The sequence below is a fragment of the Pseudophryne corroboree genome, chromosome 7, assembly GCF_028390025.1.
Source record: "Pseudophryne corroboree isolate aPseCor3 chromosome 7, aPseCor3.hap2, whole genome shotgun sequence".
Lineage (NCBI taxonomy): Eukaryota > Metazoa > Chordata > Amphibia > Anura > Myobatrachidae > Pseudophryne > Pseudophryne corroboree.
Window position 1 is genome coordinate 165474330 of NC_086450.1, and position 27641 is coordinate 165501970.

Genomic DNA, 27641 nt, shown 5'->3' on the forward strand with positions numbered 1-27641 from the left:
CTAAAGTGATATCAATCCGACCCTACTCGAGCATTGAGGATCAGATCTGTCAAAGTCAGAAAAATATCCCCATACACACTGCCATATTGGCACCGCACACTGGTCCGCGCTGCGCATGCGTACGCTCTCCCGTGAAGGCGCATACCCGCAATAGCGTGCACCCGCGGGCGCACGGTATGCGTATTTACGGTAGAGTTTATGTAATCGTAGCGTGCGACTCATTCGTTACATATTTTCAGTAATAATGTAGTTTGTAGATCATGGTCCCTTTGATAGATTCTGAAAGTTTGGTTAACATAGAATGTCCCTGAGCTGAGGAATCCCTCTTTGTATCGTAGGAAGGGTCTAACATGAGTCATGCAGTAGTGTTTGGTACCCATCGGAAGAGTATTTAAATAGCAATATTCCGGTGTTGGTTTGGAGCGTATTAATCGCTCGTGCGAATAGTTATGGACATAAGAAGTTTACGTCCATTTCTACTATTTACTCATACTCAGGTATGCGGCGGGAAACCTAGTTCCCCACCCACCTGAGCTGTTTGAAATCGTCACAGCCCACCTGTATGAATCAACCTATGACCTTTTGTTATGATGCAGGGCCGAATTCCGACGTCCAATGGACAATGGGATTGTAGGGACTATGAGATTGCATTGTGTGTGGGGCATAAATAGGCAGGCCGACCACATCCAGCTCTCACTCTTCAACGGTTCTCATTGCTGAAAATCGGGTGCTGGATGTCCAGGCGCATGCGATCGTTTACCCTTGTGCGTAAGTTTCTCTCCGTAATCATTGTCTTTCTGTGAGCCATTTCTCTCATATATATATCTCTCTCTCTCTCTCTCTCTCTTCTCCTTCTCTCGTATCTCCCATTGACTAGTATTGTATTGTATTAGATCAGCATAGTATTGTATTGTATTTCTTGTATAGTTATTTGGTTAGGAAGTCTCTGTTATATTGTAGTGTATCATTTGTACTGTTATCCCCTTTTACAAGTATATTAGATATAATATAGTTAATAGGCTTTGGACCCTAAACCAGTATCTGTGTATTTCCTATAGTGTTAAGTGTTCACTTGAGCGTCGGTGACGCTCAAGCAGCTTTGTAGTTAGTCAGGTTACACAAGGTTGCACTTACACCCTGTATTCACATTAAGGTATTCTGTGTATTTCATTGGTATAAGGTTTAGACATAAAGGTATAGCGTTGTGAGCGTCAGCGCCGCTGGTGATCTCCTCGTGGTCTCGAGCGTCCGCTACGCCATAGCGAATCATTACTCTAGTCATAGCCCTTAACGTGCTGTCCTGTGATCGCTGGGCCGTGAGCGAACGTGACGCTTGAGCGTCTCGCCTATGGCGGAGCGATCGTTACGCAACCAGCGTACCCGTACGGTACTTCTTAAATAAACAGCGTACAGTGTTCTTAGACTTCATAAAGGGTTGTTTATACGACAAAGGAATTTAGCATTGTCAGATCAACTGACAAACATATATAAAGTCAGGAATCACACTAGCAGTCCGTCACATTTATATATTAGTCATATGAGCATAATATCAACTACAAACACATTGTAAAGTATGTAGGAGTACATATTACTGATTTCTGTTTTATACAGATCTTAACGTATTCAGACGCATAGCGAAGACTACCACAGCAATGGACACAGATTCATATGCAATAGGCACTAAATTTAACTATTCATACTAACTAAAGTAGATAGAAACTTAGTGCTGTATAGCCCGTACTCAGTAGAGTGGGATACAGGGAGACTCACCTCACTTCCAAGATCGATCAATACGTTTGCGAACGCTTCGTGGATCCATACGCTACTAGTGTACACTGCCACTCCGGGAATTTTTAGTGAACACAGATGCTCAGTGAACGCACTTGTGCATGCAGACGCACCGGTCTGCGACCCGGCCTCCTCACAGTAACGCTTAGTGTACACAGACGCAGCGGCCTATGCTGCGACCGAGACCCCTTGTGGTAGCGTCTGAGACGGAAGTGAGGCAATCAGTTCATGGTGGGAGACGCGCGGAAACTGGTCATGAACTGGGGGGAGGGGCGACCAGAAGAGCGTCTGACTCCCCACCGCTGACAGCAACCCTAGGAATCGCAGCCTCAAACTAATCCTGGTGCCTTATGATCCCTAAGGCCTAGCGCTGGAGCACCCGTGGTGGCGGCGCACCAGCTACTGTTTGGTAGTCTCCTCCCAAAACAGCGCGGCTGTGTCCGTATTCCCCTTCTAAGCGGAACCGATGCCTTACCTTCTCCCCGTGCTACGGCCACAGCCTGGTAACGTCTGCTGGACCTGCTAGTATATCTGACACAGACGCCCGTCGAGACAGCACTTGTACCGTGGGTAAGCGTTGTTGCGACCCGGCGGAGAGTTGTTGGAGCGACTCTTTCCGATATGCGTGTAAGACGCTGTTAGGAAAGATCACTCAAAAACAATGTAGTAAGACTATAAAAATAAAATAAGAATGCTTAGGGCTGCCAAACACAGCAGCCCTGTGACCATGGTCTGGCTACTGCCGCACCAAACAAAAAACTGATTTGCCTGAGCCAGTGGGCGGGGTTATATGGACGAGCCCGTTGCATCCTGGGAGGACTGAAAGCTTGTGATCGTTCGGTGCCAATCCGCTGTCGCTCCATCATATCCCATTGTTATCCTGTGGATAACCTGTGAACCCTGAAGAAAATAACCTTTGTTTTGCAGTTGAAGTGGAACTGGAACAATGACCTGAGTCTGTACCAGTTTTTGAATTGCTTTCTGTAAAGTCATACTTGCTTCTTGAGAAGCTGGTAAGCCTGATTTGAAAAATCTATGAGGTGGGAGTTCCTGAAACTCCAGTCTGTAGCCCTGGGCGATAAGATCTTTGACCCAGGGATCCTGGCATGATGTTGCCCATATGTGACAAATATTTTAATCGGGCTCCCACCTGCCTGTCTCTCAGGCAGTGCAGACCACCGTCATGCTGAAGGCTTAGAGGAAGCAGAACCGGGGTTCTGTTCCTGTGAACCAGCAGTTGCTTGTTTTCTGGATTTACCTCTATTGCCTTTGAAGGACGTAGAAGAACCTTTGGTTTTATTTTTAAATTTTGTCGTCCGAAAGGACTGCAGCGTTGGAGCCAAGTAGGTTTTCCTAGCTGGGGGAGCTGCGGAAGGAAGGTATGTAGACTTACCCGCTGTAGTCTTGGAAATCCACGTATCTAGTTCAGCTCCAAACAGGGCCTCACCTGTAAATGGTAGGTTTTCAACGCCTTTCTTGGAATCCACGTCCGCAGTCCACTGGCGTAGCCATAGGCCCCTGCGTGATGACACTGCCATGGCGGTCTTGCATGCATTGAGCAATCCTATTTCTTTTACGGCCTCTACCATAAAATTTGAAGAGTCCTGTATATGCTGTAGGAGTAAAACAATCTCCCCCCTGCAAAAGTAATCTAACTCGTAAATTAGATTTCCTGACCATTTTGCAATGGCCCTAGTGATCCATGCACAAGCAATAGTGGGTCTCTGGGCCACCCCAGCAGCCGTGTACAGGGATTTGAGAGTGTTCTCAATTTTGCAGTCAGCTGTATCCTGTAAGGAGGCTGCCCCAAGGACAGGTAAATCTATCTTACGTGACAACCTAGATACCAATGCGTCAACAATCGGTGTGTTTTCCCATTTTTTCCTATCAACCTGAGGGAAAGGGAAGGATGTGAGCAATCTCTTAGGGATCTGAAACTTTTTATCAGGATCAACCCAGGTTTCCTCAAACAGAGAATTCAACTCTTTTGATGCAGGAAAAGTAGCCGAGGATTTTTTATTTTATTTTTTACAGTAAAATAAGACACCTCATCCTCCTATGTCACCTTATCAGGAATTTGCAGAACGTCTCTAATAGCTTCTATCAGAGCTGCATTCCCTCACTCTCCTCTGCGTCTGACACGTCATCATCAGTGTCAGTCTGCAGGATCTGGGCCAGTGTACGCTTTTGTGGACAATGGCAGGGGCCTGATACGCTAGTATGGGAACTGAATCTCTATTCATCAGGTCAACTACAGACTGTCTTAAGTATTGCGTCTATTTCTCATTCTGGGATAATTTATTAGAAATATTTGAGACCACCCCTTTTAGAGAATCCAACCATGCTGGTTCGGATCCACTAGCCTGAGAATGAGTACTACCCTGAGTACATAAAGTAAAACACTCTGCCGTGCATGAAACACACTCCTTAGACATTGTAATGTGAGGTACATACACAAAAGAAAAAAGGTTAAGCCCAGTTAACCCACACAGAGCCCTTCTAGGGAGATACAGAGTAAGATGGAGCCAGCCATACATCGCCCTTCTGCTAAAGCTTAAGCCTAGCTGGGTCATAGACTAAGTACCCTTAATAGGGTATCAGTACTCTTATACTGCTTTCCCCCTTGCTGCTACGACCCCCCGGTACTGCTGAGGTATGGAGTCCTTGTGGAGGAGCTGCGCTTCTCTAGCAGTCTGCACAGTGAGAGCTGTAGAAGGAAAATGGTGCTGGTGAGCCGCTGGATCCGCTCATAGTGAAGCCCCGCCCACTTAATGGCATGCAGTCTTCCCGGTTTTTTATACTGGCTGAGGTTTATAATGTGCTTTACAGTGGGTTAGAACCCCTGTAAGCTGCTGCCAGTGTGGGTATTTTGTATTTTAAGGTTTCAGCTCGCCCCTCACAGCGGAACACACATAGTATGCCTCTGAAACCTGGAGCCGCAGCCTGCCTGTCACCGCTGCATCTCCATACCCTTATGCAGCCATCACCGCCAGCGACCCGCTAACCAGGACGCCGGCTTTCTACTCATCACTCTTCTCACTTCTGGCTCTGTTAGGGGTGGTGGCGTGCTGTGGGAATGTACGCTCGCCGTGGTGAGGCTTGCGAATAGTTCCCTCAGGAGCTCAGTGTCCTGTCAGCAGGGAACGGGACCATTAACCGTACGGGAGGTAGGGCTGTTCCCCCCCCTAAATCCAACGAAGCAGGTAGTCTGGTGCCAACCAGACCTGCCTGAAAATAACAAATAGAAAAATAAATACAGAAAACTCTTTAGGAGCTTCCCTAAGCGTGACCGGCTCCCCCTGGCACATTTTCTAAACAGAGTCTGGTAGGAAGGGCATAGAGGGAGGAGCCAGCCCACACTATCAAATTCTTAAATTGCCCATGGCTCCTTGTGGACCCGTCTATACCCCATTGTACTAATGTGGACCCCAGTAACCTCTAGGACGTAAGAGAAAATAATAATAATCTGCAAAATACCAGCATCAGTCATCCACCCAGAATACTCATCTCCTGCGAAATCCCTGGTGTGAATACTCCACCCAGAGTACTCATCCCCTGCGATAACCCTGGTGTAAACACTCCACCCAGAATACTCATCCCTTTCAATAACCCTGGGTGTGAACATTTTACCCAGAGTACATATCCCCTGCAATAAGCCCAGTATTGATGCCTCACCAATAATTCTCAATATCTGCAATAACCAGGGTGTTGATACTCAACCTAAAATACCCATCCTGCCAGTAAGGAACCCCCACCTAGAATACCCAAACAAGGATTATTGTACATTTAGTATATACAATACCTATCCCATTGTGACCCTGGAAAATACACACAGTTGGGGCTCTCTAGACCAGGCATGTCAAACTCATGGACAGCCAGCTGTTGTGAAACTACAAGTCCCAGCATGCTTTACCAGCTGATCAGAAGTAGGTATGCTGGCAAAGCATGCTAGGATTTGTAGTTTCACAACAGCTGGAGGGCCACGAGTTTGACATGACTGCTTTAGACAGTCTTTTACAGTAGTAAGACTTTGCTGATTTTCCATTGCTCCCATAGAGGTGTGCAGGAAGATCAGCAAAGTTGGATGGTCACAGACTGTTCGCAAAAAACTGTACGACAATGGGCGTAATTCAGACCTGATCGCTGCTGTGCGTTTTCGCACAGTGGGCGATCGATCAGGTCCAAACTGCGCATGAACCGCAATGCACAGGCGCTTCTCATGGGTACATAGCGGATCGACGCTCAGCGATGGGTTTGTGCGACGGATCCGTTTGCACGGGCGAACGCAAGGAGATTGACAGGAAGAAGGCGTTTGTGGGTGTCAACTGACCGTTTTCAGGGAGTGTCTGGAAAACCGCAGGCGTGTCCATGCGTTTGCAAGGAGAGTTCCTGATGTCAATTCCGGTCCCGGACAGGTTGATGTGATCGCAGTGCCTGAGTAAGTCCTGGGCTGCGCAGAGACTGCATAAAATCCGATAGTGCAGCTCTGCTACACAGACTGTAGATCTGATCGCGATCAGGTCTGAATTAGGCCCAATGATGTATGCGGAAAGTTTATACACTGTGGTGACCAAAGATGGAATGTAATGAAACAAAGACCATCCTGTGGGCCCAGAGATCACACTTACATTTACTAGAGGGAAAGGCTATATACAAGTGCCTGGAAGTAGTGAACACAAAAAACATTAGGTGGATCAGTGATCATGACTCACCATATAGGTGTGAGGTACAACGTAAACATGGATCTTACCATTGTGGACCATTTGGAAATTGAATGGCTCCCCATTATAAGTGTCCTGCAAGTGCTTCATGGCGATTACCAGACACATTTCCAGAACAGACAAACCTGCAGACAGAAGACATCATACATAACCAATTTCACCCTTTTTTCTGTACTAACATATTTATATTAGCATGATGACTGAACATAGGGGGTCATTCCGACCTGATTGCACACTGACATTTTTCGCAGTGCAGCGATCAGGTCACTACTGCGCATGCATATGCACCGCAATGTGCAGGCGCGTTGCACAGGTACAAAGCGGATCGTTGCTGTGCGATGGATTGTACGTAGAATCCATTCGCAAAGCCGATCGCAGAGAGATTGACAGGAAGAAGGCGTTTATGGGTGTCAACTGACCGTTTTCTGGGAGTGTTAGGAAAAACGCAGGCGTGTCCAAACGTTTGCAGGGCGGGTGTCTGACGTAAATTCCGGGACTGGACAGGCTGAAGTGATCGCAGCGGCTTAGTAAGTTCAGACCTACTCAGAAATGGCACAAACTGTTTTTGTACTGCTCGGCTGTACAAGTGTTCGCACACTTGCACAGCTAAAATACACTCCCCTGTGGGCGGCGACTATGAGTTCGCACGGCTGCTAAAAACAGCTAGCAAACGATCAACTCAGAATGACCCCCATAATGTTACAATATTAATACACAGAGTTTATGTTGCAACAACCAACAACAGGCTGAAGGGGAGACTTACATGATAAAAGGAGATTTATAGTACACTTACCATAGTTAAATCTCTTTCTGCGAGGTACACTGGATTCCACAGGGAATACATTGGGGGTGTAGAATTGGATCTTGATCCGAGGCACCAACAGGCTAAAGCTTTGACTGTTCCCAGGATGCACTGCACCAACTCCTCTATAACTCCGCCTCCGGGCACTGGAGCTCAGTTTCGTTAACCAGTCCAATGCAGTAGCATGTAAAAGAGACAGCAGATGATAATCACATAGAACCTCATTCTCACAACAGGAGAAGGGACCAGCGACTAATGCCATACAAACCCGAAGAAGCTAAGTGCGTCAGGGTGGGCGCCCTGTGGAATCCAGTGTACCTCGCAGAAAGAGATTTAACTATAGTAAGTCTACCATAAATCTCCTTTTCTGCAGCGGGGTACACTGGGATTCCACAGGGAATACATCGGGGATGTCCTAAAGCAGTTCCTCATGGGAGGGGATGCACCGTAGCAGGCACAAGAACATGGCGCCCAAAGGAAGCATCCTGGGAGGCGGAAGTATCAAATGCATAGAACCTAATGAACGTGTTCACTGAGGACCACAAAGCCACCTTGCACAATTGTTCAGCGGACGCGCCACGGCCTGCCGTCCAAGAAGGTCCAACAGACCAAGTAGAATGGGCTTTGATAGCAGCAGGAGCTGGGAGTCCAGCCTGCGCAATCTCCATTCTAATCCATCTGGCCAAGGTCTGCTTATTCGCAGGCCAGCCACGTTTGTGAAAACCAGAAAAGTACAAACAGCGTATCTGAACCTCCTGATAGAGGCAGTCCTCTCCACGTGGATACGGAGAGCCCGTACCACATCAAAAGACCGTTCTTTGTAAGACAAACCAGAAGAGATAAAAGCAGGAACCACAATCTCTTGGTTAAGATGGAAAGAAGATACCACTTTAGATAGAGCCCGGTCAAGGTGAAAAATCAAAAAAGGTGGATTACAGGACAGAGCCTAAGTCCGACACCCTCCTATCAGAGGCAATAGCCAGCAGAAACATGACCTTAAGCATAAGGCATTTAAGGTCCACAGACTCAAGAGGTTCAAATGGAGCACCAACTGACAAACTGAGCTCCTGTGCTGGGAGGCGGGGTTATAAAGGAGGCGGCGCTGTGCATTCTGGGAACAGTCAAAGCTTTGAGCCTGTTGGTGCCTCGGATCAAGATCCTACTCTACACCCCATTGTCCAGACTTGTGGAGCCCAGTGTACCCCGCAGCAGAAATACAGTATTTTTAAAATATTAATGTTTGCACCGGATATGTCTAGCATATTGATATATAGAAGACCTTTTCTACAGAGTAACCTGCTCTGATCATACTCACCATGCAATATATTCACTTTTGAATCCAAGCTGCGGAGTCTATGGGCTTCCACAAAGTCAGCAGCATTCAGATGAGGATGAGATAGGTTTACGCCACATAAAGCCAGCAGCTGAGAATCCAATCATATGTTAGATACTAGACCTGTGATTAAACTAAATTTCTAAGCAGTTAAAGTGAGAGTACAGAAGATAAAATACAGGTGATAACTAAGAGCCAGGAGAATAAAGTGTGATAGTGACAGATTTGCATTTGCTCTAGACTTTCGCTGACAAGCCCAGGGAAAGAACATTCATCTCCGCTACAGGTATCACACCAATGTTTATTAAGTGTAGAGCAGAACCAGATTGCATGCATAGCTTATTACATAAACAGGAATCTCATTACCATACAAAATTGACATAATCTACATATTATTCTGTTTCCCCTTAAGTTTTAACGCTAATTGCTGAGTGGGCGGTGCTATGACAACTTGTACCCAACCATCAGTAGAACGTGCAAGCCAGGACAGGGTATTTCAAAACAGTATGACAATTTTGTTGAAGGGAGGGAGTGACCTGACCAGATGGGATCTGAGGTTATGGGATGTGGATCATAGGGCCGACAGTCATTAGGTCGCCCACTATTGGTCGACAGCTGAAATAGGTCAACACGGTCACTAGGTCGACAGGAACAAGGTCGACATGAGTTTAAAAAAAAAAGAAGGAAAGTGACCAGGAACCCCACTTAGTACACCATGTTCGCTTGCCATGCTTCGGGTGAATTGCCTCGATCCACTAACGCTGCACTCGGCACAGGTTACTATTCCCAATCGTATTCCACGTGGATCGTAAGCTATAAAAATGTTAAACAAAACAAAACAAAAAAAAAGTTAAAAACTCTTGTCGACCTAATGAGTGTTGACCTAAAGGCCGGATCATGAGCTTATGATGCTGGGAAGGATAACAGATCCAAGCAGGAAGACACAGACATGTAAGAGAGTGAATGTGATGAGAATGTGCTGTGGTGGACCCTGCTCATTCTATTATAACACTAGTGATAGAAGCAAAAAACAAAGAAAAAAACAACAACACAACAACAACCCCCCACAAACAGACAGGTACCAATATATGATAAGTGCACAAAAGACCTACAGAGCATCCATAAAATCAGAGACTACTGACCAATAGCATGTGAAGTGATCGCAGGTCTTTCGTAGCATTAAACTGCTTCTCAAGAACATCCTCAACAGTTTTATTTTCCAGGAGACTCTAAAAACAAGAGAGTTTGGGATAACAAAGATTTTATGTTTACAAATAAAACTAAAGCAAAATCACCTCCAACACTTAACTCTGATAATTATTCCCTGAACTTAACTCTGAGTCTAAAGGGGGGTACTCACGGAGCGATATTCTAAGCAAGCTGACTAGATTGCTTAGAATTTGAGCATTATCGCTCCGTGTGTACCCCCTACAGCGATAGCGATGTGCAGCGCCGCGCATCGCTATCGCTGGTGCTAGATTGGCCTGCCGTGCAGGCCAATCTAGCGGGTCGCTCACTTCACCCGCTGGGTGAAATGAGAGGCACCCCCGGGGCTCCCCCTGCACACATTGCGCTGTGCTGAGCGGGGGGAAAGATGTGTGCTGAGCGGTTCGCTCAGCACACATCTCTCCCGCATTGGCCCGTCTATATGAGCCTTTACTCTGATCATGGTGCCTTAATACATAAAATGTGCAAATTTTTATGTAGTTTGCCCATTTGAGTAGAAATACCACTGTTCTTGATTAGAAAAACATGGTGTTCGTTATAGCAGACAGGTGCGTTCCTATATCATATGTTTGATAACTCACACGTTAGCAATATAGGGACTCTAATGGATCTATGCAAGTGAAATGTATCCCTTGCAAACAGCCTACTACAATAGTTCTTTTATTCTTATCTTAGCCTTATTCATTAAAATGAATACCTGTAGGAGAACTAATTGCCTTGCACTAGGCCCTAGATTTTGGGAAGCATTCGATATCCCGGCGGTCGGGATCCAGATAACCATTCTCCCTCTTGGGGTGTCCACGACACCCTAGGAGGGAAAATAGTGTGGAGCCCGCAGCGCGCCACCTTGCCCGCAGTATGGTGAGAGCAACTAGCCCGCAAGGGGCTCTTTTGCGCTCGCCTCACTGCCAGCATTCCCGCGGTCGGGATCCCGGCGCAGGTATGTTGTGCGCCAGGATCCCAACTGCCTGGATATCGCAGTAGACCCAAGATTTATACACTCTCTCACTAATAATGATGTCAGAACAGTTATCATTATCCTGATCTTTATGCCGGTGATATCAATAAATACTGTCCATCCAAACTCCTCTAGGAACTCTTGTATGCCTTTCCTCAGTTTTCTCAATCGCTCTCATTAAATCAGCAACCTGACTCTATGATCATCCTTGCAGCAACCATCAGTGCAGGGGAGTCACCTCTTTCAAGCAGTGTACCACCTTAGTAGTTATTTTCCACAGAAATGGGAATGGTATCTAAAGCCCAGATTTCCTCCATCATCCAACAAATACAGGTTGAGTATCCCTTATCCAAAATGCTTGGGACCAGAGGAATTTTGGATATCGGATTTTTCTGTATTTTGGAATAATTGCATACCATAACGAGATATTATGGTGATGGGACCCAAGTCTAAGCACAGAATGCATTTATGTTTCATATACACCTTATACACACAGCCTGAAGGTCATTTTAGCCAATATTTTTTATAACTTTGTGCATTAAACAAAGTGTGTGTACATTCACAGAATTCATTTATGTGTCATATACACCTTATACACACAGTCTGAAGTTCATTTAATACAATATTTTTAATAACTTTGAGTATTAAACAAAGTTTGTGTACACTGAGCCATCAAAAAACAAAGGTTTCACTATCTCAGTCTCACTCAAAAAAGTCCGTATTTCGGAATATTCCGTATTTCGGAATATTTGGATATGGGATACTCAACCTGTATTAAAAAAAAGGGGTCCTACACATTGTAAGCGTTTAAACTGAGATGGCAAAAACAAATTCTTTATACTGTTTATACAATAAAAATGAAGAACATTTACTTTAATTTCAATTTTAATGAAAAAAACAAACAAACTCATACGTCTGGATTAGCGTGTAGTATGTTATGTCGGCGGCCAGCATACCGACAGCTGGGCAAGCGCAAATGAGCCCCTTGCGGGCACGGTGGCGCGCTACGCACCATCTATTCTTCCTCCAGGGGGGTTGTGGACCCCCAAGAGGGAGAAAAAAAAAAAAAAACTGTTGGTATGTCGGCGGTCGGGATTCAGGCGCTGGTATGCTGGTCGTCTGGAGCCCGGCCGCCGGCAACCTGAAGACCACCCCTGGATTAACCACACCTCCATTCCCTCCATATATTTTCTGCAAATGGTCTTCAACCTAATTTTGAAAAGCAGTCATTCCCAGGTCATTGAAAACTATCTAGTCCTTAGTAAAACTGGCCATACACCTAAAGACCAACTTTCCAAACAGCTGGTTGAAAAGGATATCTGGTAATGTATGTGAGCAAACAATTGTCTGCTTGCTTCCAAACACCAGAAAATGGATGGCAATGGTCATTCAGGTTACATCTTGGTGACATGTTTGGCCGTTTTCTGCAAATTTTTTACATTTGGAAGCAAAGGGACGGTTTCATTTGCTCACATACATCACCAGTTAGCTGGTTGAAAAGATGATCTTTAGATACATGTCCACATTTACCATCTGAATATATCCTTAAATCAACCAAGACTATGTTGTTGCTACAAAGAAAAGCTTTTAAAAAATGTAAACTTTTCTTAAAATTATGTAGCTAAACAGCTAGTCCTGACCCCTCTATACATAGACAATCACCTTTATTTCCCCATTAGTCGCACTGGGCACCAGTAACATCATATAGCCTATAACTTCCAGGTGTATCACCACCAACATGGTCATATTGATTCCAAAAAGTAAAAAAAGTTGCATATCATTTAACTGCATTATCGAATTATTCTTCTTTATATCTTTCTGACCAAAGACAGACTCTTAGGTTGGGTACACATTAGAAAGATAAAAGTAAGCAACTGGCCGTCGCACCTACAGAGCAACCAATTAGGTACGCAATCAGCTGCTCAATGTGTGGGGCCAGACATCACAACTGGAGGGCATTTGAATTTGGCCACCCAGCTGTGATGTCAGTAGGCGATTGACAGGTCACCTACACACACATGCAGATACGGGTTATTCCACACCATCTCAACACAGGTTTCATATGGACCATTTCAGATTGTGAGGAAATTTGGTATAATAAGTGTTGCCATGGATGTAAAGAAAAGAGGATTTTAATTACCTACTGGTAAATCTATTTCTCGTAGTCCGTAGAGGATGCTGGGGTCCACATTAGTACCATGGGGTATAGACGGGTCCACTAGGAGCCATTGGCCCTTTAAGAGTTTGAGAATGTGGGCTGGCTCCTCCCTCTATGCCCCTCCTACCAGACAGAGTCTAGAAACTGTGCCCGAGGAGACGGACATCTTCAAGAGAAGGATTACACAAATAGTGGCGAGATTCACACCAGCTCACACACAAGGCAACCCAAGCTAACTAGCTTGAAACATCAGCAACGGCTGAACAGGATTACTTACCAAGTAACAAGACAATACTTACCCAGAACTAAGCAGTACGGGCGCCCAGTATTCCTGCAGAACCAATTGACCAAATTGAAGGTCCTCAGAGGCCAAAGTATCGAACTTGTAAAACTTTGCGAACGTGTTTGACCCTGACCAAGTAGCTGCTTGGCAGAGTTGTAATGCCGAGACACCCTGGGCAGCCGCCCAGGAAGAACCCACCTTACGAGTAGAGTGGGCCTTAACAGACGTAGGACACAGCAAGCCTGCCGTAGAATACGCATGCTGGATAGTGAACCTGATCCAGCGAGAGATCATCTGCTTAGAAGCAGGACACCCAATTTTCTTGGGATCATACAGGACAAACAGAGAGTCCGATTTTCTGTGACGAGCAGTCCTCCTCACATAGAGTTTTAGAGCCCTTACAACATCTAAGGACTTTGATGAAATTGAGGAGTCAGTGGCGACTGGCACCACAATAGGTTGATAATTTAGTTTAAAACATTCATAACTGGAGAATCCAGAAAACATGTAGCTTCGTCCAGTTATGTCTTCAAACGGTCCCACGTTATTGAAAAGACACTTACATTTAAATTCAATCCCGCGTTCCTATAAAGGTATCTTTTACACCCATAGACAGTGACTGTAGTTCGTGTCAAAGACAAAAACGCTGTAGGAATCACACTTACATTGACTTTGTCTCGCGTGCACTGAAAGGTTTCTTTTAGTCCCCCGCACAGTGTAGACAGAAGGCAGAAAACCGGTGTACTTAAAAACCTCACAGATTTATTCATAAAAGCATCAAGAACATGGATACAGCAACAGAACGTCCCACAGTCAGAGGATGATCGTCACGGCATTTAACTTCTTGAAGTTAAATGCCGTGACGATCATCCTCTGACTGTGGGACGTTCTGTTGCTGTATCCATGTTCTTGATGCTTTTATGAATAAATCTGTGAGGTTTTTAAGTACACCGGTTTTCTGCCTTCTGTCTACACTGTGCGGGGGACTAAAAGAAACCTTTCAGTGCACGCGAGACTGAAAGTCAATGTAAGTGTGATTCCTACAGCGTTTTTGTCTTTGACACGAACTACAGTCACTGTCTATGGGTGTAAAAGATACCTTTATAGGAACGCGGGATTGAATTTAAATGTAAGTGTCTTTTCAATAACGTGGGACCGTTTGAAGACATAACTGGACGAAGCTACATGTTTTCTGGATTCTCCAGTTATGAATGTTTTAAACTAAATTATTAAAACAATCACAGCGCTAGTTTTTTATCGTTTTGTGTGTATAGATATATGTTTTTGGAATTTTAGAGGGTTATTCCATAGATCAAAAACCAGCAGCTTTTTGCAGCGCAAGGCTACAGACACTCTATTCCCTGTACCACAATAGGTTGGTTGATATGAAATGCCGACACAACCTTCGGAAGAAACTGCTGACGTGTCCGAAGCTCAGCTCTATCTTCATGGAAGATCAAGTATGGGCTTTTACATGACAAAGCCCCCAACTCCGACACACGTCTAGCAGAAGCTAAGGCCAACAAAGTGACAGCCTTCCACGTTAGAAACTTGACCTCAACCTCCGGTAGAGGCTCGAACCAATCCGATTAGAGGAACTGTAACACCACGTTAAGATCCCAGGGCACAAAGGGAGGCTGGATGTGCAGAACCCCTTTCAGAAAAGCCTGAACCTCAGGGTGGGAAGCCAATTGTTTATGGAAGAAAATGGATATGGCCGAAATCTGGACCTTTACGGATCCCAACCTAAGGCCCATATCCACACCTGCTTGCAGGAAGAGGAGAAACCGTCCCAGTTGAAACGCCACCGTAGGAAACTTCTTGGACTCGCACCAAGATACATAATTTTTTCCAAATACGATGGTAATGTTGAGACGTTACTCCTTTCCTAGCCTATATCAGGGTAGGAATAACCTTGTTCGGAATGCCCTTCCGAGCTAATAACTGGCGTTCAACCTCCATGCCGTCAAACATAGCAGCGGTAAGTCTTGATAAGCGCATGGCCCCTGCTGCAGCAGGTCCTTCTGAAGAGGAAGAGGCCTCGGCTCTTCTAGCAGTTGATCCAGAAGATCCACGTACCAAGCCCTTCTTGGCCAGTTCGGAGCAATGAGGATTGCCTGAACTCTTGTTCTCTTTGAGTTTTGGAACTCTTGGAATGAGTGGAAATGAAGGAAACACGTACACCGTCTGGAACACCCACGGAGTCACTAGAGCGTCCACCGCAACGGCTTGCGGGTCCCTCGACCTTGAATACCACCACCAAAGCTTCTTGTTGAGACGAGAGGCCATCATGGCTATTTGAGGTACACCCCAAGGATCTGTTACTTCCGTGAACACCTCTGGATGGAGTCCCCACTCTCCTGGATGGAGATCGTGTCTGCTGAGGAAGTCCGCTTCCCAGTTGTCTACTCCTGGAATGAAGATTGCTGACTTCGCCAACGTGTGTTTTTCTGCCCAGAGGATTTCTTGATACCTCGGACATTGCAGCTCTGCTCTTCGTTCCGCCCTGTCTGTTTATGTAAGCCACCATCGTTACATTTTCCGACTGCACCTGAATGGCTCGATCTCGCAGAAAATGGGCCGCTTGGAGAAGACCGTTGTTAATGGCTCTTAGTTCCAGAATGTTTATGGAAGGCTGGATTCCAGTCTTGACCACCTTCCTTGGAAGGTTATCCCGAGTGACTGCGTCCCAGCCCCAGAGACTCACATCTGTGGTTAGAAGAAACCAGTCCTGAATCCCAAACCTGCGGCCCTCCAGAAGGTGAGGTAGTTGTAGCCACCATAGGAGTGAAATCCTGGCTTTCGGTGACAGACGTATTCTCTGGCGCATGTGTAGATGAGATCCCGACCACTTGTCCAGAAGATCCAGTTGGAAGGGCCGAACATTCAACCTTCCGTACTGTAGAGCCTCTAAAGAGGCCAACATCTTCCCCAGAAGGCGAATGCACTGATGAACCGAAACCCAGGCTGGCTTCAGGATATCCCGGACCATTGTTTGTATCACCAATGCTTTCTCCTCCGGGAGAAACACCCTGCACTTCCGTGTCAAGGATCATTCCCAGAAAAGACAACCTCCTGGTCGGCTCCAAATGTGATTTTTGGAAGGTTCAGCGTTCAACCATGTTCCCTGAGATGAGTCGTGAGAACAATGGACTGCAACAACCTCTCCCTGGACAATGCCTTTATCAGCAGATCGTCCAGATATGGGATCATATTCACCCCTTGCCTGCGGAGGAGTACCATCATCTCCGCCATCACCTTGGTGAACACCCTCGGTGCTGTGGAGAGGCCTAATGGCAGTGCCTGAAATTGATAGCGACTGTCCAACAGTGCAAATCTGAGATAAGCCTTGTGCATCAGCCAAATCGGAATGTGGAGGTACGCATCCTTGTTATCCAGGGATACCAGAAATTCTCCCTCCTCCAGACCTGAAATCACTTCTCCGAGAGACTCTATTTTGAATTTGAATACCCTCAGGTAAGGGTTCAATGACTGCAAATTCAAAATTGGTCTGACCGAACCATCCGGTTTCGCTACCACTAAAAGGTTTGAATAATAACCCTTGTTTCGCAAATGAGGTGGAACTGGGACAATGACCTGTGACTTTTCCAATTTTAGGATGGCTTCCTATAGGATAGCTCTGTCTGTCAGCAAAACTGGCAAGCCTGATTTGAAGAATCGGTGAGGCGGGAGTTCTTGAACCTGTCTGTACCCCTGGGACACAATATCCTGTACCCAGGGATCCAAGCCGGACGACACCCAGACGTGTCTAAAATGTCTGAGTCTACGGCCCACCAGCCCGTCCTCCAGGCTTTGAGGTCCACCGTCATGCTGAGGATTTTGAGGGTCTCTGGTCCTGGGAGCCTGCGGGTGCAGGCTTTCTGGATTTTGCCCGACCACTTCTAAAGAAAGTGGTAGAAGGCTTGAACATTTTTACCAGAGTGGTCCGAAAGGACTGCGGCATAGCTGAGGAAAATGGATTCTTCGTAGAAGGTGTAGCAGAAGGAAGGAAAGGTGACTTACCCACGGTTGCCTTGGAAATCCACGCATCCCCAAATAGAGCCTGACCTGTGTAGAGTAGGTTCTCCACACTTCTCCTGGATTCCGCGTCTGCAGACCATTGGCGTAGCCAGAGTCCCTTGCGGGCTGAGACCGACATGGGAGATATCCGTGCAGTCAGCGTATCCAGGTCCTTCATGGATTCCACCATGAACCCCGCAGAATCCTGTATGTTACGTAAAAACAATTCAATGTCACTTCTATCCATTGTATCCAAATCCTCTAGTAATGTGCCTGACCACTTTACTATGGCTTTATAAATCCATGCACAGGCAATAGTGGGTCTTAACGCCACTCCTGTAGCAGTGTAAATGGATTTGAGCATAGTGTCAATTCTGGAGACAGATGCTTTTATAATGCGTGGGTTAACCCATTTTTTCCTATCTTCCCCAGGGAAGGGAAAAGCAACCGGAATCCTTTTTGGGATCTGGAATTTTTTCTCCGGGTATTCCCAGGATTTTTCAAATATAGCGTTTCATTCTTTAGACACAGGGAAGGTTAGCGAGGCTTTCTTATTGTCAGTGAAGTAAGCCTCCTCAACTTGCTCAGGTGTGGTGTTATTAATGTTTAACACATTTCTAATGGTCTCAATCATGAGCTGCACCCCTTTAGCAAGGGATGCCGCCCCCCTCAGCACCTCCCCATCACCATCTGCAGTTTCAGAATCGGTATCCGCGTCATCTTGCATGATTTGGGCAAGTGCACGTTTCTGTGGGAACATACTAGGAGATTTTGCAGGAATAGGGACAGAGCCTGACCAAACTGCCATAGACTTCTTCAACACCTGAGTTTCAGTCTCAGTATTAGCTTCAACAATGGGAATATGAGACAAAGCATTACAATCCTATGTACATGGAATGGATCCCTCCTGAGAGGAAACATCTTCTGCAGCATATGACACAGAGTCCCTAGACATGGCTATGTGAGATAGTAAATACCTACACCAGGCATTCCCAACCGCGGTCCTCGAGGCACACGAACAGCGCAGGCCCCAGCGACATCCAGGCTTCAGCACAGATGGTTAAATCAAAATAACTGAGGTACTAATTAAGTCACCTGTGTTCAAGCCTGGACATCACCAGAACCAGGACTGCCAGTGTGCCCCGAGGACCGAGGCCGGGAAACACTGACCTACACACACACACACACGGAAATGTCAGACACAGTTTCCCCTCCAAGTATGCCACAGAGAGACACAGATTGGAGCCATCCCACACACAGCGCTTTTTAAGGTAGAACTAATAACACTACCAGCGCTGTCTGTGTATATTAATTAGGCTACACAGACTTTACACAGTATCCACCCCTCTTCTACAACCCCCGGGTACGTACAAGGCACCTGGAGTTGATCTGGAGGGACAGCTCTCCCTGTCAGCGCTTCTGCAGGCAGGAAAATAGCGCTGAACGCTGCTGGGTATGCTCTGAGGATAAGCTCCGCCCCCTTTCATGGCGCTGTCTTCCCGCTCTTCTGAAGATTATACTGGCCTGAGGAATTGTGCTGGCAGCGATCCTGGGACCCAGTGTAGGGTGTAGGCGCTGGCTCAGGGCGCCCCTCACCATGTACCGCTGAGCCCCGGAGCGCAGTTAATACTACGTTCCCTACCCAGTTGCCGCCATCTTCACAATGGCTCCCCGCTTGCCAGGTGGGCCGGTGACTAACTCGCCACTGACCTTCTGGCATTGTAAGGGGGTGGCGGCATGCTGCCGGGGTGAGCGATCCCCTGTGGCGGGGAACGTTCGATCCCCTCAGGAGCTCAGTGTCCTGTCAGCGGAGATAGTGGCTCAGACCGCGCAGGGCGGACACTACTCCCCCCCCCCCCCCCTTAGTCCCTCGAAGCAGGGAGGCTGTTGCCTAATTTGCCTCCCAGTAAAATAATAAACTCTAAAAAAAAACTTTTACCAGAGAAACTCTGTAGAGCTCCCCTAGCTGTGACCGGCTCCTCCGAGCACATTTTCTAAACGGAGTCTGGTAGGAAGGAAATAGAGGGAGGAGCCAGCCCACACTCTCAAACTCTTAAAGTGTCAGTGGCTCCTAGTGGATCCGTCTATACCCCCATGGTACTAATGTGGACCCCAGCATCCTCTAGGACATAAGAGAAATGAATTTATTTCATTTTGGAATAAGGCTGTAACATAACAATATGTGTAAAAAGTGAAGCAATGTGAATACTTTCCGGATGCACTGTATATCATGTATGTATATTATACTTTATTATACGTATTGTGATTCCTCTCCTTCTCATTGACAGTGGTTTGGTCAAAAGCCAAATCAGCCAGCAGAGAGCAGAGAATTAAAAACCTCAACAAACTCACCACTTAGTAAATTTATCCCCAAGCCTTTACAACATACTTATCAATTAATATGCGACAGTAATTTCTACTTCCAAATAAGTTTGCTTAAGAGATTATCAATAAATGTATTTATTCAATTAATCAAGATAGGAGAATCCTCTTCCTCTTGTTCAAGAGGAAGATTTATAATGAATTATCAAGATCAAAACTTGTCACTATTGGTCTTCAATAGCCTAGCCTATTCCGTCAAGAGGCCAAAGTTATCTGTTCAAATCTTTTTTTTTTTTTTTCAAATATCTTATGGTTTACACCAGTGATTTTCAACCTTTTTTAACTCGCGGCACAGCAAACGATATTTGAAAATTGGCAAGGCACACCATCAGTTTCCCACGGGAAAAAAAAAACACACTGGCCCTCAGAGTAAAAAATAATCCACACATACAGTACATTGGCCTACACAGAAAAAACAATCACATTGCCCCCAACATAAATCATGTTGCTCCCTACATAAATCCTATTGCTCTCCACAAAAATCAATCACATTGCTCCCCAGATAAATCATGTTGCTCCCCACATAAAATTAATCACATTGTTCCCCCCATTAATCTGACCCTCCTGTAAGCTGTCCTCCTCCCGATCTCTCAGTGGCGGGGGTTGTTCATAGTGGAGTGCTGTGAATACTGGGCAGCGGGGTGGTCGGGCAGGTGTGGATGTGGGTAGGCAGGGAAAGTTGTGGACGCGGGCAGGAACTGGAAGATGTGTATGCAGGCAGGTGAGCTGGCTGGGTGGTAAGACAATGCGGCCGTGACCTATGATGCCACACCGCCGTGTCTTCAAGGCATCGGTCACACCCGGGGCACGACTGATCCTCTAAGAAGACTCTGGGCCACAGTTCACTCTGAAGGTGCAGGCAGTGACTGACTCAGCGGCATACCTTGCAACTGGTCGCGGCACACTGGTTGAAAAGCCTGGTCTACACAGTATACAATTGGTAATTCCATTATACAATTGAAGAAGGCTTATGAAACACTACAAAAAATATTAGAGCAACAGTGTGATCTGGGGTGGACAATACAGAAGCCATTCAGCCAAATCTAGGCGCTAGCATGATCTTTAAAGGAGTCAGGAAATATGTGCATTCAAGTACATTAATAGAAGCAACTACCAAAAGATAAATCGGCAGCAGTAATTTGTATTGCTTACTTGGCTCCAGTATCAGGTCACATGGTTGAAAGTACTATGTCGGCATTTATAACGCCAACATCACAATGCCGATATTGTTCAACCTGTCGACATCCTCAGAATGTCGACAACGGAAATGTCAGTGTTAGGCACCACCGGGAGCAGGGGCGTTTCTAGAGAGGAGAAGGCCTGTGCACACCGCATACCCTGCACCCATTTTTTTCAATACTTACCGCCCGGATTCTCGCAGCGCAGCAGTGCTGCAGAAATCACTGGGAGAATGGCATGGCGCCATTTTTCCGATGTTAACGTCAGTGACCGGGAGGGTTAGTGTTAGGCAGCGAAGGTAGGTAAGGATTAGGGAAAAATACTCACTGTCATGCCATTTCTCAGATGTCTCTGCTGGAACTTCTCATCACGTGGCCGCTGTCACAGAGGCCAGGAAATCTCAGGCCTACGACCGAGAACCCTGGCTTCTTCCCTCCCCATAAACGCAACAAAATGTCTCCGTTTTCACAAAAGGAGGCAGACACCATTTTCTCCCAGACCCCCGGACGGCAGCAGACTGTCAATCACTGACAATCAGGTCAGGTCCTGCACATGCGCAAAGTACCGATAATTGCTACTTTGCGCATCTCATAGCAATAGCTAAATAACCTCCACTGTCAACATTACAACCAGGTTGACATTCTTACATCAACCTTATGCATGTTATCATGATAACTATCAACCTAACATACCAGAACCCTTGGCTAGTGATCTTGCCCTGGCTCATATTCCTCGCCAAACTCACTACGTCCACCTCCCCTCTCCTACAAGCCTTTCATTGGCTCCCCTTCCCTTTCAGAATCCAATACAAACTTCTCACACTCACTTACAAAGCCCTCACCCACTCCTCTCCCACTTACATCTCTGACCTTATCTCCATCTACACTCCCACCCGTCCTTTTCACTCTGCCAATGCGCCGCGCCTATCCTGCCTTAAGATTACTTCCTCCAATTCCTACCGTCAAGATTTCTCACGTGCTGCTCCCTTTCTATGGAACGCTCTACTTCTCCCCCTGTCTACAAAACTTCAAACCAGCTCTGAGGACCCACTTCATCACCAAACCCAGGCTAAACTCATCCTAGCAGTCTATTGCACGCTCACTGTCTACCCCATCTGTGTCACCAGTCTGTCTGCCCCTCCCCTTTAGAATGTAAGCTCTCACAAGCAGGGCCCTCAACCCTCATTTGCTTATAGTTCTTTTACTTAAACCATCTTCGACAGCACCAAATGCTGTGGTTCTCTCTCACCCTCATGTCAGTGTTGTCTGCTGCTGTAGCTAGGTTTATATACCATGTACTTGCCCCATATTGTCTTCAACTGTAAGACACTCATTTCTGATTTTAATTATTTTATGTACTCTAATTGGGTGCTGCGGATCCCTTGTGGCAAAGGATAATAATGATAATAATATTAATAATAATAATAATATGGACTGTATTAGACACGTTGATATAGCTGCAGTCTAATATTAACCTATCACTGATCAGTAGAGTATAGATGAACTAATACCTGAATATTTGTATTCCATTTCTCTCCAAATTGTGCATCAGGAAAGGCAGGAGCCAGAGACAGGATGTCATTAAATGCCCGCAGGTACTCCGAGAAGCTGAAGGAGTTCAACACATGAATCTGTCTGTGGGAAAAGCGAGACTTTACCCTCTTCTCTAGGAGCTCCATGACATCCTGCAACAAAGAGCTCCATTGAACAACGACACTCAAGTAGTGTAAGATTTGATAAAACAAGGAAATTAAACCCATGCAGATCCACAGTATCCTGCAACAGAGATCTGCTAAAACAGGGAAAAGCTAAGCAATAGCAGTGGTCGCACTTTTGTACACATTTCGAAATACGGGAAAACTTTTAGATAACTGAATAAATAAGATTTTAAACCTACCGGTAAATCTTTTTCTCCTAGTCTGTAGAGGATGCTGGGGACTCCGTAAGCACCATGGGGTATAGACGGGCTCCGCAGGAGACATGGGCACTATAAAGAATTTTAGAATGGGTGTGCACTGGCTCCTCCCTCTATGCCCCTCCTACAGACCTCAGTTAGAGAAACTGTGCCCAGAGGAGATGGACAATACGAGGAAAGGATTTTGTTAATCTAAGGGCAAGATTCATACCAGCCCATACCATCCACACCGTATAACCTGGAATATACGCAACCAGTAAACAGTATGGACAAAACAGTATCAGCTAAAGACTGATCTCAACTGTAACATAGCCCTTATGTAAGCAACAACTATATACAAGCCTTGCAGATTTTGTCCGCACTGGGACGGGCGCCCAGCATCCTCTACGGACTAGGAGAAAAAGATTTACCGGTAGGTTTAAAAATAAGATTTTACTTACCGGTAAATCTATTTCTCGTAGTCCGTAGTGGATGCTGGAGACTCCGTAAGGACCATGGGAATAGACGGGCTCCGCAGGAGACATGGGTACTTTAAGAAAGAATTTAGATTCTGGTGTGCTCTGGCTCCTCCCTCTATGTCCCTCCTCCAGACCTCAGTTAGAGAAACTGTGCCCGGAAAAGCTGATAGTACAAGGAAAGGATTTTGGAAATCCAGGGCAAGACTCATACCAGCCACACCAATCACACCGTATAACCTGTGATAACTTTACCCAGTTAACAGTATGAACAACAACAGAGCATCAGATCAACCCTGATGCAACTATAACCCTTAATTAAGCAATAACTATATACAAGCATTGCAGAAGAAGTCCGCACTTGGGACGGGCGCCCAGCATCCACTACGGACCACGAGAAATAGATTTACCGGTAAGTAAAATCTTATTTTCTCTAACGTCCTAGTGGATGCTGGGGACTCCGTAAGGACCATGGGGATTATACCAAAGCTCCCAAACGGGCGGGAGAGTGCGGATGACTCTGCAGCACCGAATGAGCAAACACAAGGTCCTCTCAGCCAGGATATCAAACTTGTAGAACTTTGCAAAAGTGTTTGAACCTGACCAAGTAGCTGCTCGGCAAAGCTGTAATGCCGAGACCCCTCGGGTAGCCGCCCAAGAAGAGCCCACCTTCCTTGTGGAATGGGCCTTAACCGATTTAGGTAGCGGCAATCCAGCCGCAGAATGAGCCTGCTGAATCGTGTTACAGATCCAGCGAGCAATAGTTTGCTTTGAAGCAGGCGCCCCAAGCTTGTTGGAAGCATACAGGATAAACAAAGATTCTGTTTTCCTGACCCTAGCCGTTCTGGCTACAAAAACCTTCAAAGCCGTGACCACATCAAGTAACTCGGATACTCCAAGACCGTAGTAGCCACAGGCACCACAATAGGTTGTTTTATATGAAAAGATGAAACCACTTTTGGCAGAAATTGTGGGCAGGTCCGCAATTCTGCTCTATCCGCATGGAAAACCAGATAAGGGCTTTTATGTGACAAAGCCGCCAATTCTGACACACGCCTAGCCGAAGCCAAGGCTAGTAGCATGACCACCTTCCACGTGAGATATTTCAATTCCGCCGTTTTGAGTGGTTCAAACCAGTGTGATTTCAGGAAACTCAACACCACGTTAAGATCCCAAGGTGCCACTGGAGGCACAAAAGGGGGCTGAATATGCAGCACTCCCTTTACAAACGTCTGAACTTCAGGCAGAGAAGCCAGTTCTTTTTGAAAGAAAATGGATAGGGCCGAAATCTGGACCTTAATGGAACCCAATTTTAGGCCCAAAGTCACTCCCGACTGTAGGAAGTGAAGGAAACGGCCCAGCTGGAATTCCTCCGTAGGGGCATTCCTGGCCTCACACCAAGCAACCTATTTTCGCCATATACGGTGATAATGTTGAGCCGTCACGTCCTTCCTAGCCTTTATCAGCGTAGGAATGACCTCATCCGGAATGCCTTTTTCTGCTAGGATCCGGCGTTCAACCGCCATGCCGTCAAACGCAGCCGCGGTAAGTCTTGGAATAGACAGGGCCCCTGTTGCAACAAGTCCTGTCTTAGAGGCAGAGGCCACGGGTCCTCTGTGAGCATTTCTTGCAGATCTGGATACCAAGTCCTTCTTGGCCAATCCGGAACAATTAGTATTGTTCTCACTCCTCTTTTTCTTATGATTCTCAGCACCTTGGGTATGAGAGGAAGAGGAGGAAATACAAAGACCGACTGGAACACCCACGGCGTCACCAGTGCGTCCACAGCTATCGCCTGAGGGTCTCTTGACCTGGCGCAATACCTCTGTAGCTTTTTGTTGAGGCGGGATGCCATCATGTCCACCTGTGGCAGTTCCCACCGACTTGCAATGTGCGTGAAAACTTCTTGATGAAGTCCCCACTCTCCCGGGTGGAGGTCGTGCCTGCTGAGGAAGTCTGCTTCCCAGTTGTCCACTCCCGGAATGAACACTGCTGACAGTGCGCTTACGTGATTCTCCGCCCAGCGAAGAATTCTGGTGGCTTCTACCATCGCCAACCTGCTCCTTGTGCCGCCTTGGCGGTTTACATGAGCCACTGCGGTGATGTTGTCTGACTGAATCAGAACCGGTTGGTCGCGAAGCAGGGACTCCGCTTGACGTAGGGAGTTGTATATGGCCCTTAGTTCCAAGATGTTGATGTGAAGGCAAGTCTCCTGACTTGACCACAGACCTTGGAAATTTCTTCCCTGTGTGACTGCCCCCCCACCCTCGGAGGCTTGCATCCGTGGTCACAAGGACCCAGTCCTGAATGCCGAATCTGCGGCCCTCCAGAAGATGAGCACTCTGCAGCCACCACAGAAGAGACACCCTGGCCCTGGGGGATAGGGTGATTAACCGATGCATCTGAAGATGTGATCCGGACCATTTGTCCAGTAGATCCCATTGAAAGGTCCTCGCATGGAACCTGCCGAAGGGAATGGCCTCGTATGATGCCACCATCTTTCCCAGGACTCGCGTGCAGTGATGCACCGACACCTGTTTTGGTTTTAATAGGTTTCTGACCAGTGTCATGAGTTCCTGAGCCTTCTCCATCGGGAGATAAACCCTCTTCTGGTCCGTGTCCAGAATCATGCCCAGGAAGGGCAGACGCGTCGTAGGAATCAACTGCGACTTTGGAATATTTAGAATCCAGCCGTGTTTTCGTAACACTTCCAGAGAGCGTGCTACGCTGATCAGCAACTGCTCTCTTGACCTCGCTTTTATGAGGAGATCGTCCAAGTATGGGATAATTGTGACCCCTTGCTTCCGCAGGAGTACCATAATTTCCGCCATTACCTTGGTAAATATTCTCGGTGCCGTGGAGAGACCAAACGGCAACGTCTGAAATTGGTAATGACAATCCTGTACCACAAATCTGAGGTACGCCTGATGAGGTGGATAAATGGGGACATGAAGGTATGCATCCTTTATGTCCAGAGACACCATAAAATCCCCCCCCTTCCATGCTTGCGATGACCGCTCTGAGCGATTCCATCTTGAACTTGAACCTTTTCAGGTATATGTTCAGGGATTTTAAATTCAATATGGGTCTGACCGAACCGTCCGGTTTCGGTACCACAAACATGGTCGAATAATAACCCTTTCCTTGTTGAAGGAGGGGAACCTTGACCACCACCTGTTGAAGATACAATTTGTGAATTGCAATTAACACTATTTCCCTCTCGTGGGGGGAAGCTGGCAGGGCCGATTTGAGGTATCGGTGAGGGGGTATCTCTTCGAATTCCAGCTTGTATCCCTAAGACACAATCTCTATTGCCCAGGGATCCAACTGGGAGTGAACCCACTTGTGGCTGAAATTTCGGAGACGCGCCCCCACCGGGCCTAGCTCCGCCTGTGGAGCCCCAGCGTCATGCAGTGGATTTAGTGGAAGCCGGGGAGGACTTCTGTTCCTGGGAACTAGCTGCGTTATGCAGCTTCCTTCCTCTGCCCCTGCCTCTGGCAAGAAAGGACGCACCTCGGACTTTCTTGCCTTTTTGTGAACGAAAGGACTGCATTTGGTAATACGGTGCTTTCTTAGGTTGTGAGGAAACATATGCCAAAAAATTTGACTTTCCAGCAGTAGCTGTGGAGACCAGGTCCGAGAGACCCTCCCCAAACAATTCCTCACCCTTGTAAGGTAAAACCTCCATGTGCCTTTTTGAGTCGACATCACCTGTCCATTGCAGAGTCCACAGGACCCTTCTGGCAGAAATCGACATAGCATTTATTCTAGAGCCCAGTAGACTAATGTCTCTTTGAGCATCTCTCATATATAGGACAGCGTCTTTTATATGCCCCAGGGTCATTAATATAGTATCCTTGTCTAAGGTATCAAGTTCCTCAGACAGGGTGTCCGTCCATGCTGCTACAGCACTACACACCCAGGCCGACGCAATCGCTGGCCTCAGTAAGGTACCTGAATGTGTATAAATGGACTTCAGGGTACCCTCTTGCTTTCTATCTGCAGCATCTTTTAGGGTGGCCGTATCCTGTGACGGCAGGGCTACCCTCTTGGATAAGCGTGTTAAAGCTTTGTCCACCCTAGGGGAGGATTCCCAGCGTAACCTGTCCGTTGGCAGGAAAGGATACGCCATAAGCATCCGTTTGGAAATCTGCAGTTTTTTATCTGGAGATTCCCAAGCCTTTTCACATAACTCATTTAGCTCGTGTGAAGGGGGAAAGGTCACCACCTGCCTTTTTCCCCCATACATATGAACCCTCTTGTCAAGGACTGGGGTTTCCTCTGTGATGTGCAACACATCCTTAATTGCTATAATCATATAACGGATGGATTTAGCCAATTTAGGCTGTAACTTTGCATCATCGTAATCGACACAGGAGTCAGAATCCATGTCGGTATTTGTGTCAACAATTTTGGATAGT

General features: G+C 46.6%; 1 protein-coding gene across 1 annotated transcript in view; it reads right to left on the minus strand.

The window, feature by feature from the left end:
* Nucleotides 1–27641, minus strand: part of ORC4 (origin recognition complex subunit 4) — a 131552-nt gene that overhangs the window by 8592 nt on the left and 95319 nt on the right. Inside the window, exons 9-12 of the mRNA XM_063933749.1 lie at nucleotides 22362–22535; nucleotides 9787–9873; nucleotides 8627–8735; nucleotides 6539–6634 (exon numbers count right to left, since the gene is read on the minus strand). Coding sequence (XP_063789819.1) covers nucleotides 6539–6634; nucleotides 8627–8735; nucleotides 9787–9873; nucleotides 22362–22535 — 466 coding nt within the window. The remainder of the gene's footprint in view (nucleotides 1–6538; nucleotides 6635–8626; nucleotides 8736–9786; nucleotides 9874–22361; nucleotides 22536–27641) is intronic.